The sequence below is a fragment of the Poecilia latipinna genome, unplaced genomic scaffold (genome assembly GCF_001443285.1).
Source record: "Poecilia latipinna isolate Pla-1442-1.1 unplaced genomic scaffold, P_latipinna-1.0 Scaffold2233, whole genome shotgun sequence".
NCBI lineage: Eukaryota > Metazoa > Chordata > Actinopteri > Cyprinodontiformes > Poeciliidae > Poecilia > Poecilia latipinna.
In genome coordinates, this window is record NW_015114849.1 from 44,463 (window position 1) to 62,443 (window position 17,981).

Here is a 17,981-nt window from a genome sequence, read left to right on the forward strand (position 1 = left end):
CTGTATTAAACATAAACTACTTTCAGTGTTGATGTTTCATGTCTTGTTTTACTGAGTCCTGGATGAGAATCTTCAGCAGAGTTTTGCATGATTCAAATAAGACAGAGAATGTTCAATAAGTGGAAAGGTTGGGTAATTTATATTTATAATGTAAAGGTTGGTATGGCTTCATGGATCAGTGCATTTCTTTTTCACTTTTGAATAATTTTAAATAAACTGTTATTGTGTTCAGTTTTTACCTTAATTTAAACCATTTTCAAAAATTTTTAACTTTACCATCTTTATGAACTTTGGCAGTGTCTACATGTTTGTGTTTGTTTAGTTTTCTGAGTGTCATTTTAGATATAAAATATAGTCATTCAAAGCCAGCTTATTAGAATCTGTCCCAAACCCTCTGTATAAATCTTCCCTAAGTTTACAATTCAAAGAACAAGACAAAATGTTGAAACGATTCTCTCTGTTCCTCAGTCAGTTCGGCTCCTGAAACCAAAGGTTGTGCTTTTGAAGCAGAACTTCATGAGTTCTGTTCTGGCCGTCAGGCTGAACAACTGGATGGTTTTCTTCATTGGAACAGCAGATGGACAGCTCATCAAGGTGGGTGGGAAACTAACAACTGGAGGAAAAAAACTGTTTTAGCAAAACAAGTAGCAAACAGAATTTTATGAATCATTTATGAACACCATAACTATGTCACTGTGAAGATGACAGGGTTTAACCTGGACAAACCCCACAGAGGACCAGGGATGTTATTTAAATAGAAACACAATCCAACAAGCTCTTTGTTCTTTAAGAGCGTCTTTCAAATTTGAAAATTATTATGCTAATTGTTATACAGCCTCAGAAAGAGATGATTCAAAATTAAAATAGAATATGCAAATGTCAGATTTCTTTTGGCTTTTTGCATAGGAATTCCATTCAACCCTGTTTCTTTAATACATCCTCTATCTCTAACCTACACTGTTGTTGTTGTCATCAGCTTTCTGTGGACAGGAAGTACCAGCCCTCCTGTCCACAGATCCTCCTCAGAACCAGTGGAGACAACAAAGTGTTTCCAAATCTCCAACTGGATCCAGTGGATCACAAACATCTCTATGTGCCGTTTAAAAACCAGGTAGATTGGAGCTTCTTCATGTGGCGTTCACTTACCCTGCCTGTTGATGTGTTTCTGAAACATGGTGTTCTGCTCCAGGTTCAACGTGTTCCAGTGTCAAACTGCAGAACTTACCAAAATGTGAAGGGTTGTCTTTCTGCCCAGGATCCATTCTGTGTCTGGTGTGTCTCTGAGAAAAGGTCAGAGAAACTTCATCTCAGCTCCATCCTTCATCTCAACTCTATGATGACACATTTACATTTTTCAGCTGCTCATTCAAAGACGACTGCAGAGGTTCAGAGAGGCTGTCCATCCCTGATGAATCCAAGCAGGAAATAGTTTCTCACAGATTTCTGAAGGACTCCACAGGAGAGGTGAGTTATTAATATATTTATGACTGTTTTCATCTGGAACTATTATTATAATAATTTTATATTTGTTCTTTTCTCAGATAAAAATAATCATCCAATCACACCTGACTATGGAGAAGAAGACTCAATCTAACTTCACCTGTAATTTTGCTACAACCTCCACCCAGCTTTGTAAAAAACAAGGACCAAAACCACAGTACCCACAATGCACCTGCATTCTCAATGACCCCATACCTGCTGATGGTCAGTGATGGTCAGGAAGTCTTTAAACATTTTGTTTCAGCTGTTAATGTTCCATACTTTATCTTTGATTTTCAGATCTTGACGTTACCGTGACGATCAGACTTGGAGACACATTTCTGTCAGAACAAATAAAGATGATCAACTGTTCCAGTATCCAGGGGCAACCAAGTTTTCACCTGTAAGTTCATTTATGTTTTAGAATACAGATTTAATAACAGCTGATATCATCATAAAGTCTAACAGTATAAATTAACTCCAGTGTTTTCATAACAACATGGAGGTCTACTCTGCATAAAATCTGAATAATACAAATATTGTAGCTGATATTTAAATCCTTTTGTAGCTGAAAGGAAAAGATTAATGTTGAATCCTGAGAAGCTTCATTCTGCTCAATGTTTCATTAACATGAATGATGCATTATTAGTGCAGCTTGTTGTTTCTAAATGAATCTGTATCAAGTGTTGTAATGTTTGAGTAAAGCTGAGATCAAACTGGCCTGTTTTCTGTCCAGGTGTCAGCGGTGCATCAGAGCAGGATGTGGATGGAGACAGAACAGCTGCTCCTGGACCTCTGATGCAGTCAGCAACGTAATCATGAAATATTTCATGATTTTATGAAATTTAGAGAAGTTTCTTCTCAGGGAGTGCTTGTTAGACATAATTACTCTTCTTTAACATGAATATCTATTGTATTTTTTAACAGTCTGTGTTAAACTGGACTAATGTTGTCTGGAACAACATCATGAAATAAAGTGATAAATTTCACTTCTTTCCTTCTGCAGGACATTTGTACAAACATTGAGCAGTTTGGGAGGAACTTTTCTGTGAGTCAGATTTTTAGTTGATCTGAATTCAGTTGGTTATATTGAAAATAAAACCAACAAGTTATATTTTCAGTATAACTCTTTGGTAATGTGAAACATTTGAATTTTCTGCTCCTTCAGGAACCAGAGATCTTCTCCGTCTCTCCCAGTGTTGTGTCTTTCTATGGCAGAAATCAGGCTGTGCTGTCGGGTCGTAACCTCAGAGATGTGACCAGAGTCAGGATTAAAGCTGACCTGGACTGTGACCCAAAGGAGTGAGTCGTTTTATTTTTTTACTACAGTCATGTGGAAACATTATGTGTCCTTTAAAATACATGTTCACTCATCTTTTAGGGTAAAGAAAGTTATTAAATTTCAGAGAAAACATTGAATGACTTAAAAGTGTGTTTTCTGTCTGAGACGAGGGTTCAGTAACCTTCCTCTCTAATAGCAACTCTTACCTTATGTGGCAGAAAAAGTTACATGTGCAGCCTCTGTCTGATTGGTCAGACATGCATCTTCACATGAACAGCAGCAGGAGCCTGTGGGCCCTGTGGTGACCTTCCTGTTTTAGGAGATTTTTTTAGCATCTTGCAGTCAGTTTTCAGAGTGAATTTGCTGACAGATCACATATTTATTACTTCTTTCATAACTGGTTACTGTATTATGTTTATTGGTGTAAAGAATTATGAGCTGCCTTGTTGCGGAAGTGTGCTATATAAATAAACGTGATTTGACTTGTGATACATTTGATATTAGTTTATAGTTTTCAGTTTCTGTCTCTGTGTTCTCAGATCTCCTGTGTTAAGCAACAATGGCTCCAGTCTGACCTTCCACATTCCCAGCACAGAAGCTAAAGGCCTGGTCAAAGTCTGTGTTCTCCTGCCAGATGGAAGTTGCCACGGCAACTTCACAGTTACTTACCAGACATCACCAGCCTGCACTGATATTACACCAAGCAGCAGCTGGAGAAGGTATCTAAACTTTTTTTTTGCGAAATATATAGATTAACAATTTCCAGCATCTGCAGAGCTCCATGCTCTGATATAATATTAATTAATTTATTAAACCAAAAGTTGATCTGTAGGCCAGGTTAAACTTCACACATCCTGATTTTTTTTTGTTGAACCTCCTTAAACTTTATAAATCACATGTACCCTCTAAAACCAATCTATAACACAGTCTTAGTTTGTGTTCTTGATGAATTTTGTTCTTCATCATTTGACTCCTGACAAACTTGATGTTTGTTGAATCAAGTTCTCAGCTGACCTGATGTTTCGCTGACACTGTGACTTTATAGTGAGTCAGGTGTTCAGAGGTTTCCTTCATGTGTGGAAGTTCATTTGATTATGGAAATTAAGTTTTGACTTTTAATTTTACCAAGCATTTAATTGTTCCCCAACCACAAGATGGATTCTAACAGGTTGTTCTGTTTAAGGAAACCTGCACACTTGATCTTCACAGCATCTCACTGCAATAAACACAAACTTACCAAGTATTTCTGTCTAGTTTATTGTGCAAACATCCCAGTACACTTGAGACAGACATAAGACAAAACTAACTTAAACGTAACTTTTCAGCAAGACATAGGAGTTTGTTTTAAATCAATCTTTAAAAAAAAATCTACCAGTGGAACAAGAACATTTTATCTACATTCAAGAATTACTTAAAACAAGCTTACAGATCTTGCTGAAAAGTAACTTTTACGTTGCTTGTGAATCATTTCCAGTGTAGAAAATATACAGAAATGTTTGGTAGGATGTTGTGTTTTTGTAATGTGCTGACATTTCCTTTCCATTTGGATCTTATTTTTGCTGATCATCAAAGGAATAAATAGATTTCATCTGAATCAACTAAATAATCAGTGGTCATCTGAAAATGTGAACAGTTGAACCCAGCTGATAAGGTTTTTGAACAAACAGACGTGTATTACCCGACTTCCACTTTCATTCCCAACTTGTTCCTTTTTTCAAAAAGGACAATAAAAGCCAAAGACCCCCAATTATTTTGGTTTGACCCCCACTCCCTTGTAACTGGTGTAGTTTACAGAAACTTGTTGAAGCAACTGTTGTAGTAACTATTACATGTGAAAACTGACACTTCCTGAACAACCCATTTCACTTCAACATTACTTCCCCTTTAAATGCAATGACTGAATCCATTAGTGTTACTCTACAGTTTCAGAAACATAATGGGATACTTTGTTGTAAACATACAAATAACAATACCATAAGCATTGGTGTTTTCGTCATTCAGTATTTGCATTGCTAAAAACATGAGTTGAACATTCATGGAATATTTTCTAAATCTGAACAGCTAAATGTATTTTAGCTTTTTATTGTTTGACATACTTATTAATATGTCAGGCAGTATTGCAGCTGATGAAACTCCTGAGGAGGAAGTGAAGCACCATGAGCCCAGTTCTAAATGTAATCGGACAATTTCTTGCATGTCTTCCTCTTCTTGCCTTGGGCCCCTTTCCTGTCTGCCAACTGACAAATGAAAACATGGAGGCCAAAAAATGAGGAATTGAACAAACTACAAGAACTTCAGACCAAAAACTTTAAAGTGTTCTTAAGATATAGAATTTAAGAAATTAAGAAAATACTTATATAAACAAGTTTGACAGCATGAAATGAGCTAAAAGAGCTCAAAAAAACAACACATGTCTTCATGAGTGAGTTAAAGTTCAAACCAAGAGTGACCGGCATTGGTGACTCATCCAGGAAGCTACAAAAGAACCAAGAACAACAAAAATCATTTTGATTCTATAACAAAGACCAGAGTTCTAAGACCAAAATCTCTGCTGGACAGAAATAACATAAAGGTCCATCTTGGATTTGCCAAAAAAAATAAAAAGTCATCTTGATGATTCAAGACTTGTGGAAACTGTTCTGTGGATTGACAAGATGTGGGAGGTGAATGTCAAATTAAATATAGCTTAAAACTAGCAGAACAGTTCAGAGAAAGAATCATATCGACTGTGAAACACGGTGGTGGTAGTGTGATGCTTTGGGAATGTTTTACTGCTTTAGACAGTGAACCAGTTGGTGGAACCAAGAGTTTTGCTTCCTGCTAGACAATCCTGAAGGAGGAGTGCAGTTACTGTTATTCAACAAGACAGTGAAGTGTACAAGCAAAACCACAACTGATTTTACTTCTGGCCTGTTCACAGTCTAGATCTAAATGTGACTGAAATGTTGTGGTGTGACCTTAACCAGGGTGTTCATGTTCAAACATGTTCAAACATGAACACCCTGGTTAAGGTCCTCTTAGTTCTGCTAAGAGGAGCGAGTGAAGTTCAGTTATTACGGCTCACATAGAGCCAGGTTGGTTTGTTTGAAAACCTGAAACATTTAAATGTGACAAAAGCAGAAACAGAATAAATGTATAAAGTATTAAATGCTTTTTCAAACCACTGAATGTAAATAATAATCTACAGTTAGAATCACATGTACTGTGCTGTTAAAAAACTGATCTGTGTCCTCCAGTGGGGGCAGGAAGGTCACTATTTCTGGGACTCACCTGAATTTGGTGGAGGGGATCACACACAGCCCCACCCTGCAGGAAGTCATGCCTCTGATGAGCAGCAGCTATCAGGTAACTCTGCAGACAGAAACTCTGTTATCAGCATACAGTGAACTACATGGTGCTACGTTTTTATTTTCAACAGACTCTCGTCTATAAAACACCTGCAGCCAAAAACCCTCCGGTGTCCAGCAGCAACGTGTTTCTGAAAGTAGCCAATAAAACATTGGAGTGCTCTAAGGAAATAACTTACTATCCTGACCCAGAGTTTACCAGCTTCACAGCAGTGAAGGAGGGGAAAGATGTCCGCATCACTATTCAGGTACGGCAGGTTCTGTCCACATTTGTTCACTCAGACATGTTGATGTTATTATTGAAGGGGAAACTGGTTTTGTTCTTTCAGAAAAAGGCAGACAAGCTGCAGATTACAGAAGCAGAGCTGTTGGTTGTGGGAATTCAGAATGAAGTTGAACATTCCTGCATCATAATACCTGAAGAAATCAACAAAATGACAGAAACCTTCATCTGTGAGATCAAAGACCTGCAAAGCTCTGACATTGATATGATCAAGGTAAATCCTAAATTTATAATAGTATAGGTTTAATAATTTGAAGTGCTGTTGAAATCCTGTGTTTTTAGCTGTAACTAGACCAGCCTTTCCCCAGCAGTTTCTCACATTACTTGGTTAAGAAGAAACAAAAAACAGAACAGAACATGTTAATGGAAGCAGATAAACTAAAATGACTATAGTGTTGTATAAAAACAAAGGCTACAGAAACTGAAGCCAGGAGCAAGAAAACTGGACAATGCAGAAAATAAAGTCGAACCAGGAACAGATAAAGAAACAGAACAGGAGCCGTGAGTTTGACCACATAACCAGCAGGATGTAGGAAAACTGCAGAGCTTTGGCTGATCAAAGAACAAAACCAGGAGTTACAAAGTACAAAGCTGGTCCAAATTGGTCTGTGGTCTTCATGCAAAAACACAAAATGGATTGAATTTAAAAAAGGAAAATTTTTAACTGGCGTAGTCAAAGTTTGGCACAACCAGTTATTTGTGTTCCTTATGATTTTATTTTAAAATTTGAAAATGACAAAAACACTAGATGAGATTCTTCTAGAATCAAATCCAGTGTCTTTATGTTATAAGAATGTCTCTGTAGCATTCATTCAACCTGTTAGCTTGATCTGTCTGGTGGCTCATTGTGACTCTTTATGCTTTATGTGATGGATGCTTTAGAAAGCGTTTTGGCTTGATAACAGTTTCAGCATTAGTTAAAGCTGTACCACCTGTTTATTCTATGAACTACTGGGTAACATTTATTTGAAGGGGTGTACATAAAACTGACATGAGACTGTCATAAACATGACATGACACCTGCAGGGTTTCCCTCAGTGTATTATCAGCCTGGCGGGCCACCAGGCTGTACTTGTGCCCCTACCAGGCTTAGGATTGTTCATTTATTTTAGTTATTTTTTAATGATTGCTTTTTTAAAGACTTTATAGTTGGTGTTTAGGTATTAATCTGCCAGTCTTCCAATAATGCATATCTATCAAGTGATGTTTTCAAATTTCATGTCAATTATAAACATGTTTTATCTCAAAAACATGGTGGGCAGCTGGATGAATGACTGCCCGACAGTTTCATGTCAGTCTTATGCGTACAATCCTTCAATAAAGTGTTACCAACTATTGTGATTATGGTCTGTTACAGGTAACATATGGAGATGAATCTATAACACTGAACGCATCATCTCGACGTTATTTTTTAATACTGCTCATCATACTCCTGATCCCCATCACCCTGGTTGGTAAGTGTACCGTGGTTTTGACCTCCACCAACAACATGCTGGATATTTCTCTTTACATGTCGGCTCGTTCATTTCAGTGGTGTTTGTCGTCTACCGAAGACAACGGGAACAGCTCACCGTTAGGATGAACAAGTTGATGGAAAACCTGGAGTGTGACATTAGGAATGACATCAGACAAGGTCAGTCCTTATTTCTGAGTCTGGTAATAGGTTTGTTTTGTTCTCTGTTACCTGCTGCATTCATCAGGGCTTAATGTGTATTAATCTGATCCTAAACACGTCCTACGCTGAGGTCAATTAGTTTGACTCAGCATTGCCAATGGTGGATTAGGTTCTAAGCAATAGCTTAATTTGTTCAACATGTTGAAGTGACCCAGTCATAGAAGCAACCCTGGCCTTCCTCTTCATGAGGTTGTCATAGAAACAGTGCCTTCAGTCAGAGACATTTTCAGTTTGCTGTAATACTGACTGCTACGAGAGATTCTTCCTTCCCACGGCCATTACCATCTATAATAACTCCTTAGAGAATCTCAAATAATTTGAGTTGCAGCAACATTTAGTTTCCCTTTGGGATCAATAAAGCATTTATAATTTGAATTGGTTGAGAATCTGTGGACGCAGCTGAAGGTGTGTGAAGGCTGTTATGTCTCTAAAGATTGTTCCACTGAATTTTTATATAATGTAAATGAAAGCAAATCATATTCATAATCACTGACTGTTTTATTATCTCTTAAAAGATCCCCATCTCATTTCCTATCAGAAACAAACTTCCTGCTAGTAAAGCCAATATAACATCCTGATGTCCTTAGAGTGGATTTGTTGTTGTTGTTGTTGGCTTAAATCTTTTCCAAAACAGAACTTTAGGTGAATTATATTTGTCTCTCAGATGATTCATGAGCCTAACTGAGTGAAATAGATGCAGCTAAATATTAATATTTGCTGTTTGTTTTCACCTTCCATGGAGACGTTGTGTTCATGTTGTTCTGGTTCAATGAGAACAGAAATAAATCATATATTAAAGTTTTTCATGTTAATACAGGTTCTGTGTGACATGCTGCCCCTCCAGTGACAGAGAACTGGCTTCTGTTTAGAGCTGATGATGAAACATTTACACACTTTGTCCCTTTTCAACCACTTCGCTTTCAACTCTTCTACCTCCCTGGGCGTCTAACACAAACTCAGTTCCTTTTTGAAGCGCTTCCTTTTTTCACAAGTTGAAAATTGTTGCTCCAGTTGACCTGACGGTAAACGGAAGCCATTTTCAGAAACCCATGCTTGACTGCAGCTTTTGCTGAGCTACTCAGATATAGTATCAATAAACTTTGTGATGTTGCAAACTGATTGTTGCGTTTCCGCGTTACCAGCTGATAAGAACAAGAAATGTTAGCCGTGTTGTGAGTTGTTAGTGTTGCCTTTCCTCCACTGTGTGTTTCCTTCACAGGATTCATAGATCTGCAGACAGAAAAGGCTGACCTGATGGAAAACGTCGGAGCCATTCCTTTCCTGGACTACAAGCACTTTGCTTCCAGAACCTTCTTCCCTGAGGTGAAACCAAGCCGTGTGCTGCAACACCAATCACACTGATACCCTGCGGATATATAACAGTTACCTTCTGTTTTCCAGAGTGATTCTTTAATTAAGCTGTGCATCAAAGACATTGGTCAGGTAAGCATGGATGGCAGCTGCGGCTCTTTTTTGATGCTCTCACACAGCGTCAGTGACGTTTGTTGTTGTCTGATCCGGAATCAGGACGTGGAGAAGGTGGAGCTGGATCAGCACTGCCAGAAGTTCTCCAGGCTGATCCAGGACCAGCTGTTTCTCACCACCATGGTGCACGCGCTAGAGGAGCAGAAAAGCTTCACCGTCAAAGACAAGTAAATCTGATGACCGGATGAACAAACGGAACGCTTATCACTGCAAAACACATCAAATCTTACCAGGAAGTTTCTGTTTCTTGTGCTTGAAATAAGACAAAACTAACATAAAAGTAACATTTGTGGAAGATATAGTAGCTGGTTTTGAGTCAATAATTCCTTAAAGGTCTAGTATGTAATTTTTATTAAAAAATAAATAAAAAAATTTAAAAAAAAACACACGCACAAAAATGTTTTTTGGAAACAGGTAAAACAGATAATCCATGAAAAGATTGATCTCCACATCCTCCTGAGCTACTATTACCGTCTGAAGAAATGCACCAGTCCCGACAAAAAACAACCAATCAGAGCCAGGAGGAGGGGCTTAGCGCTGTCAATCATCCTCATGTATACGCTGAGCTGGGCCACATGAGATTGTAATTGGCAGCAGTAAGATACTTTTTATCTATACTCAAGCATTATTCACTTAAAACCAGCTCCTATAACTTGCAGGAAAGTTCCTTGTGAGTTACTTTTTATCTTATTTGAACTAAAAACTAAACAAAAAAATACTTGGTAAGGTTTGTGTTTCTGCAGTGGACAGTTCAGTTAACGTCTCTCTCCTTCAGGTGCACACTTGCGTCTCTGCTCACCGTGGCGCTTCACGGCAACCTGTCGTACCTGACGGAGGTGATGGAGGTCCTGCTGAAGGACCTGATGCAGAAGAACAGCGCCGCCGCTCAGCCCAAACTGCTGCTGAGGCGCACTGAGTCCACGGTGGAGAAGCTGCTGACCAACTGGGTGTCGGTCTGCCTCTACGGCTTCCTGCGGGTCGGTTCAAGAAAACTGTCTGACCGGTCTGATTGTTCCTGTGTAGCTAGTCAGAGACAGTGAAGCTGCTATGATCCCAGTCTGATGATTCTCACTCATTTATCTCCATCTACGAGTTTTGATGCACATCTGATGGTTTCTGTTGTTAAGATGTAAAATAATGAACATTGATCAGTGCAGACGCCTTCGGTTCAGACAGTTTTTACAAGCATGGGAAAAGAAATACTGAGAAACTCTGAATGTTTTTTCTTTACCCAGAAGTGCAACTTAAAACATTTTTAAAAAACTACTTCCCTTACCTATAGGAAACGTGACTATGGCTACGGACAGTTATCAGAGGGGACATAAAATTAGTGCATTGTTCAGAATCTTTATCTCGTATCGTAAATTCTGTGAAAACTGCCTTGTCTGGCACACAGAGCTGCTAAAATGTCCCCATTCAATACAGATTGTCTCTGTTTCTGCTTGTTTGTCACACTTCACAGTGAAGTGTGACATTGTGTGATATTAAAGCACATTTTTATATCACATAATGATAACTTAAGTAAATATAAAATAACAATTTAATTTATTTAAAGATGAATCTATCCAGACCAAACTGGACGCCCTGGGAAAAAATATTCTGTCAAAATGAATGCAGAGCAACATCTAAAGCCCTTTGTCTCACTTACCTCAGTTAAGGTCGGCGGTCATGACTTGGCAGTAAGAAAGAGAAGTGACAAAATGGCATCGGATCTAATGCCAAAACCACCACAAGAGATCACATCGTTCTGCCTCACTAAGTCATGTTTACAATCACAAAGACCTTTTAGAAAGTTATCTGTGAACTAATCTGAACATTTTGGGAGGTGTGTGTCCTGTTACACTTTAGAAATGCAAAACAAAAAAAAAGGAAGAAAGAAAAGAAGATTTTGGAGTGGCCTAGTTAAAGTCTGGGTGTTGATGCTTGAAAACCTCCCAGTGTGGCCAAAATAAACTAATTCTGGAAAGAGAAACGGTCTAAAACTCTTCCACAGTGATGTAAAAGATTCACCACCTGTTAGCAGCAGCGCTTAGCAGCTGCTGTTACCAGGGTGACAACCAGATTCAAGGGTGACGACCAAATAGCAGTCAGAGGAGCCATTTCCTCTTTCACATATGTAGCGCCAGTTGGTTTGGTTCACTCTTAATAATTATTATTTGAGCACAGCTTTTTCTATTTACTCAGGTCATCTTTGATATTAAAATATGATTTGATATTAACTTTTTCAGATAAACAAGTGCAAAAAACCACACAGCTTATCACAGCTATATATGTATTTATTAAGATGCCTCTAAGCTGGATGCTAATTGTGGCTGATTATATTCTAAGCCAAGCTTTTTCTGTAACCACAGGAACCACGTGCAACAAGAAGCTCAAAGTAAACTCGAGCCTACACAAACCTGATGTGCGTAAGTTAGTCAGCTGCTGATGTTCTTATTTTATTTTTATCTCTGGTGTTGTGCAGGAAAGTGTCGGGCAGCATCTGTTCCTGTTGGTGAGCGCGCTCACACATCAGATCTCCAAAGGGCCGGTGGACTGCGTGACGGAGAAAGCTCTGTACACACTCAGCGAGGACTGGCTGCTGTGGCAGGCTCAGGACTTCAGCCAGCTGGTACACACACACACACACACACACATACCAAGATTCTTATAGTTAACTGAAACTAACAAAATAACAAAAGCTGAAATTGAGAAACCATTTTTAACTGAAATAAATAATGTTTATTTAGTAGCTTTTTGAACTGATGTGAAATTTTTTATGAAAAAAACTTATATTACAAGTTATAAAAACTAAACTAAAACTAAACAATATAATAACTAATAAAAAAGTAGAAAACACTTTGACAAAAAGTCACAGCGAAATTAAACTAAACTGTAATGGAAAACCCAAAACTATTTTAAGAGGTATTTCTATGTCTGCATGGCCTGATGGTTCATGCTAAAACTCTGCATGGTTCTCAACACGCCCCACAAACCAACGCTTCCTAATTCTCTGTTGTTTTGGTTTCTATGGTTTAGTTAAAACAGAACTACAGAGTCTAGATCGAAAACTGTCTTAACAACCAAACATTTTCAAATAGACTCATTTTACACTTTTGTTTGTCTTTTTTCTTTTTACCAAGTGTTAATTTTTATTATTGTAAAGTTATTAAGGTTTCAGTATAATCACTGAAGTGAATGCATCTATGGAACTAAGTCAACTTATTTGTAGGAACAGGAACTGATAACTAACTTCCTCTCTTTCCTTTGAACATGCATAGCACAACAAATTTACTCCCATTTACCATTAAAAAATCGGCAGATCCATCAGAAAACATCTCAAATGTTTGGAAAAGTAGAAAATCAAACTACAGACTTGATAAGGCCATATTATGAGATGTTTGAAGTGTGATAAAATGCTCAGTTTGCTGGTAAAAGTGGTGTTTTACACATTTAGCAGCTCTCTGATTGGTAAACTGATAGCATTGAATAAACTGCATTAAGTGTTAAATAGTTCAGTGATTTATCATTCAGAACACAGCTGTCAGTAAATGTGTGGTTAGTTGCATCAAATCAGTGATCAGTGATAACATCAGATGTGCAGTTGCACTATTTTTCTATAGTTTGACTGATCCTCTGTCTTTATAGTCAGGAGCAACTTGTATGTTTTACAAGTCACTCTTGATCATCATCTACAACCAGATGGTGATGGTTGCAGATAGTGACCATCTGCAAACAGCTAGAGGACCACAGGAGGAATGGAAATGATTTTGCAGACGGGCCGTCTTGCCGTTATTGCAACACGCACCACAACCGCCTCTCTCTCACCCCAGGTTTACTGCATGCGACTCCGCTTCGCGCCGCCCTGTTGCACACTTCGCTGGTGGAGCAGAGTCATTCCAGACATTGGAGTATCAGAAACTGCCAGCAGACTTCCAAGCTAAAGTTGATAGATTCCCTGAGTTTGTTGAAAAGCAACTGAACTCAGTATGTCACCAGATCATTTCATTAACATGGAAGAGATCCCACTCACATTTAACAATTTCTAAATAAACAGAACTTAAAGTCTTGAAAAACACTTTAACATTTATTTAGTGTTTTATTATTCCAATCCATTTGGGCGCAATCTTGAAGGTTTGCATTGGACCGGTGGGCTGCCATTCTCCTCCAGGATTTTCAGAATATGTCGTCGTGATAATTGAGAAATGATCCAGATTGCAGAAGCAGACCCAGACCATCACCCTACCACCACCATGTTTTATGTTCAGTTTGTCATTTTCTGGATGTCGTTAGTTTTAAAGCAGATGCAACAGGAAGCAGATCTTCCTAAAGCTTTTACTTTTGTTCTGAAGGGGTTTTGGTCTTAGAATTCTATTCATGATTGGAGAGATTTATACGTTCACATATGACCAGGTGGGTGAGGATAGGAGGTTTTTTCCCCTTAATAAATAGCCATTATTGGAAAAGTGTATCTTATGTTTTTGTTCAGGTTATCAACATAAAAATTACTTGAAAACACAAAAGTATGACAAAAAAAAGGAGCAAAAACGTATAGATTTGACATGTGATTGTGATTGATCAATGATTCTTTATTATGCAGGCATAGAAAAAGATGAATGAGAAGTTATGTGTGTTTGCACCTCCAGAAGCTGAAGGTGCTGTTCGCAGTGGGCAGTGATGGAGAGGTGAGCGAGCCTCTGGAGGTGGACGCCCTCAGCTGCGACACCGTGGAGCAGCTCAAAGAGAAGATCCTCAACACCTTCAAAACCAAGTTTGGCTTCGCGTATAACACCTCGATCAGAGATGTCAATGTTGGTGAGTGAAACTGGCACTAATGTGCTGCAGCCTGCAGGATTCACACACAGGGTCCTTCACAGGAAGAACAAAGGAGCAGATAAAAGACCTGATGCACCAAAAACAATGACACACGACATAAACCACAAACAAAAAGGAATGACAATTTTAGGAAAATTTATAGAACTTTGTGGTTCAGATGTAGTAAAGTTGGGGGGGTGCAGGGTTCAAGCACAACCCACACATGGAGACCTTAGTCCTTGACACAGCCATCACCACTAGAGCCAAAATAAACCTTAAAGCGATGGGGTCTTTAATAAACTGAGGGCTGTACATGGTTCATACCAGACCACCAACTCTGAAATGTATTTAGACCCAAGAAAATGAAAATATTCACCTGTTTATTGTTGTCCTCTTGACTACCACAGTATGGGCCAAGTGATGTCAAAAGCAGTATGTCATCAGTCCAGATACTGCAGGGGAAGTTGTAATACTTCACAAAATGAGTTAACAGTGTGATGATTAAAATTAGCCCAAGGACGGAGCCTTGAGGTTCTCCACATGGTGTGATCTGTTCACCATAACCTAACAACACAAACTGGTTCTGATCTGTGAAGTAAGATGTGAACCAGGTCAGCACAGAGTCAGACAGTCTGGCCCACTTGGAACCACCAGATTATCAGAGCATCCAGATTATGTCATTAAATGCGTTTTAATCTCTGCAGTTGTCCTGTGGAAAGTGAAGAATCTAAATCTATAAGATTTCAGGTGCAACACAGATGAAGACTTTTTTAAAGAAACTTGTAGGATCCATGTAAGGTGAGCAGGTTGGGTTTCTATCAGATCCAAGATTCAATGGATTAAAGAAAACAACTATTTACCAGTGCTGGAGCAACCTGCTTCTGGTCTTGTTCTCTGGATTGTGTCATTGCTAGATCTATTGATAAATGTTTTGAGAAACACTTTGTTTTAAAAACAACCTGCTAAAATTAGAGGTGCACAGATAAATCAGCCCAGATTTCCTTCATCTGCTCTTATTTACCTCTGCAGAGGCCTTGAAATCAGCCTCTGCCCGTTTTGCTTTGCTTTGTCATGTGAGCCGTTAACGACAGTCACCCATCTGCTGCCAACTCAGCAACTTTGTTGCTACATTTAGCAACTTTTCAGACAAAACCGGAATCAGCAGGTCAGGCTTCTTACAGAGTGTCGACTGGTCAGAAAACTGCAACCAGTTCATCCTCAGTTAAAATGCTGAAATAAGTACAGAAGAAAACCAGTTCATTCTTTTCATAACAGGGTCATCAGTTTACCCACTGAGCCAATATCACCAGAATCATTTAAACTACGACGCTGGTATCTGTGACAGAAGACCAAACTTTGTGTTTTATTTTTATTCCGCTCTTCAGCAAATATCCCTTTTCTTCCTGTTTGAGTAATTTAGCAACTTTTCCTCTGTGTTAGGAAACGCTCTCTTTTCTAGAAATAAACCACACTGTGGTTAAGGTCCCCTTCCTGCAGTGACCTGTGGCCGGAAGGCAAACGTGTTGATACTTTGTTTTGAAACTAAAATATCTAAATTAATAAGGTTTTTTGTCCTGTATTCTACCAGAGTACGAGAGGGATGGATCATTTCTTCCTCTTCAGGAGGTGGACAGAGGCTCCGAGGTGATCGGGGACGTGACGAAGCTAAACACACTCAGGCATTACAAGGTGAGAACAAAGACGACTTCAGTTCAGTCTTACTTCAGTCATCAAGTAGGAGGATGGACACGTCTGCATGTGGGCTGTGGCTCCAGACTTCTATTAAGTGCAGCGAATGCAGGTCGTGTTGCAGCGCTGAGTCAGTGCTGGTTGACAGAGTCCGGTTAGTTAAAGCAGAACACACATAGTCTATAACAGGGAGCAAATTTCCGTAACTTTAAAATGTTACGGAAAGTTCATTTAAACCATCATCAAATTTGTCTGAGCAGAAAGTCTTGCATTAAGGTGAGCAGAAGGAGCTATTCTTGAGCGCGCTCACTCAGTTTCACTTCCACTTTCTTTCAAACTCTCGGCCCAGTTTACACAGAATGAAACTATTTGTCCTCCGAGCCAACAGCATGGTACAGAGAGGAAATGGAAAAATCCCATCATCTTTTTGTCATCGCATCCAGAAAGGGTCAAGCTGTTTATCTAAAAGAAAATAATAATAATAATAAAGGCAAATGGATGAGAAGAAAGTGTCTCCTAATGGCTTCTAATGGGTTCAGGGGCAGGGCCGGCCCAAGGCAGAAGCAAACTAAGCAGCCACTTAGGGCCCCATGGAGACTTGGGGCGGCCCTGATCAGGGGTCACCGTCTGTGTGGGGAAGATGCTCTCAAGACGTCACGGCCTCAAGACCTGGGCTGACTCACTCATGTGGCTTTTGTTCACATGATTAACCAAGGAAACAACAATGGATGTGCACATTTCCTTTTGCCTGTAAACATAATAATACATTTTGCTTTTTTCACACCACCAATAGTTCACCCAGTGCTAATATTTAGGTATAAGTAGAAAATAGGGTTCAGATATAAGTTTATACATCTGTCTGTTGTTTTTCATTCAGAATTTCTTTTAGTTGTTCCATGAACTATTGGTGTTTAGAACTGAGTGAATAAAATAAAAAAGAAAATGGAGATTGAATATTTCTTTTATACACAGCTGCAATAAAAAAACAGTTAATATTTGTATGGCCACTCTGGGAACTCAGAGCTTTAAGTGCATGAGAAATAAAGCAGCTAAAATAACACCCAGCTTCCTGAAGCAGTGGAACAAACCGTGTTTGTTGTTGGCAAACACACATTCTTCCAAGTCATGATATTCGACATCTACTTCATGTCCCCTCGTTTGGACCCGTATGAGATGTTTCTCGGCTCACCACCACATGTAGCAAGATAAGTAACGCGTCTGACAACAGCTTATCTGATTTTGACTAAACTGGAAACTCAGAGTAGCAGAATATGGTGTCATGTTTATGTGATTGCAGAGTAAAAAAGATGGTTTTCAGTTTTGATTCATCAGTGAAAATAGAAAAACCAACCAGGTTTCAGTCTTTAGCCGCTTCAGAGGCGTTTTCTGTTTCCAATCACCGGCCAGCTGATTGGTTGAGTCTGTTGTGGTTGTGCTTTTCCATGTGTAACATATTGAGTTTGCTCTGCTTTAGGTTAATGATGGGGCCACCATAAAAGTGCTGTCAAAGAAAACTCATCCTCCACTCAGTGCACAGGGGAGTGTGAAAGGTAAGAACTAAGTTTCTGTCATGGCTTCGCTTTCAGCCACGGAAAGCATCTGTGGCAGATTCATGTCGCATGTTTTTATACCTTTGAACCTCTGAGGTGTGAACATCATCATCTCTGATGTTCTAAATTTAATGTTTCTTCTGAGGTAAAGGCCTCCTCCTCACAACAAACAGTAGCTACAATAAATGTCTGCTAAAATCGACTCTTTAGAATCTAAAGAATCATAAAGTCTGCTGACCTCTGACCTGATAAACCTCAGTGGATCACAGCTGATGACTGAGATCCAGACTGAAGTTTCCACCGTCCATTCTGACTTCAGTCCATTCTGACTGAAGTCACACACAACTTAAATTCTTCCTTCAGACTCTGGAACCTCGACTTCCAAATCAAATAAAAT

At 39.0% G+C, this 17,981-nt stretch overlaps 1 protein-coding gene and 2 long non-coding RNA genes across 5 annotated transcripts in view; 1 reads left to right on the top strand and 2 right to left on the bottom strand.

Moving 5' to 3' along the window:
• plxnc1 (plexin C1) overlaps positions 1-17,981 on the top strand; it is a 33,747-nt gene that overhangs the window by 9,018 nt on the left and 6,748 nt on the right. For 2 of the 3 annotated variants that reach the window (XM_015018112.1, XM_015018111.1), the window contains 16 exons: positions 2,486-2,527; positions 2,648-2,781; positions 3,301-3,480; positions 5,998-6,106; positions 6,180-6,356; positions 6,438-6,605; positions 7,749-7,845; positions 7,923-8,024; positions 9,286-9,389; positions 9,468-9,509; positions 9,594-9,718; positions 10,327-10,528; positions 12,016-12,162; positions 14,177-14,345; positions 15,934-16,034; positions 17,509-17,584. In XM_015018112.1, coding sequence (XP_014873598.1) covers positions 2,486-2,527; positions 2,648-2,781; positions 3,301-3,480; positions 5,998-6,106; positions 6,180-6,356; positions 6,438-6,605; positions 7,749-7,845; positions 7,923-8,024; positions 9,286-9,389; positions 9,468-9,509; positions 9,594-9,718; positions 10,327-10,528; positions 12,016-12,162; positions 14,177-14,345; positions 15,934-16,034; positions 17,509-17,584 — 1,975 coding nt within the window. Of the gene's footprint in view, positions 1-1,197; positions 1,291-1,358; positions 1,705-1,779; positions 1,883-2,215; positions 2,292-2,485; positions 2,528-2,647; positions 2,782-3,300; positions 3,481-5,997; positions 6,107-6,179; positions 6,357-6,437; positions 6,606-7,748; positions 7,846-7,922; positions 8,025-9,285; positions 9,390-9,467; positions 9,510-9,593; positions 9,719-10,326; positions 10,529-12,015; positions 12,163-14,176; positions 14,346-15,933; positions 16,035-17,508; positions 17,585-17,981 lie in introns of those variants that run through there. The other variant, XM_015018113.1, reaches the window with a different exon arrangement.
• Positions 1,255-6,378, bottom strand: LOC106936880 (uncharacterized). The gene is made up of 4 exons (XR_001422247.1): positions 6,288-6,378; positions 6,032-6,112; positions 1,696-1,820; positions 1,255-1,331 (listed from the first exon to the last, which is right to left on the bottom strand). It is a non-coding gene; the product is annotated as an uncharacterized LOC106936880 (long non-coding RNA).
• On the bottom strand, positions 9,605-12,073 carry LOC106936879 (uncharacterized). Its single transcript, XR_001422246.1, has 3 exons — positions 11,200-12,073; positions 10,379-10,522; positions 9,605-9,683 (listed from the first exon to the last, which is right to left on the bottom strand). It is a non-coding gene; the product is annotated as an uncharacterized LOC106936879 (long non-coding RNA).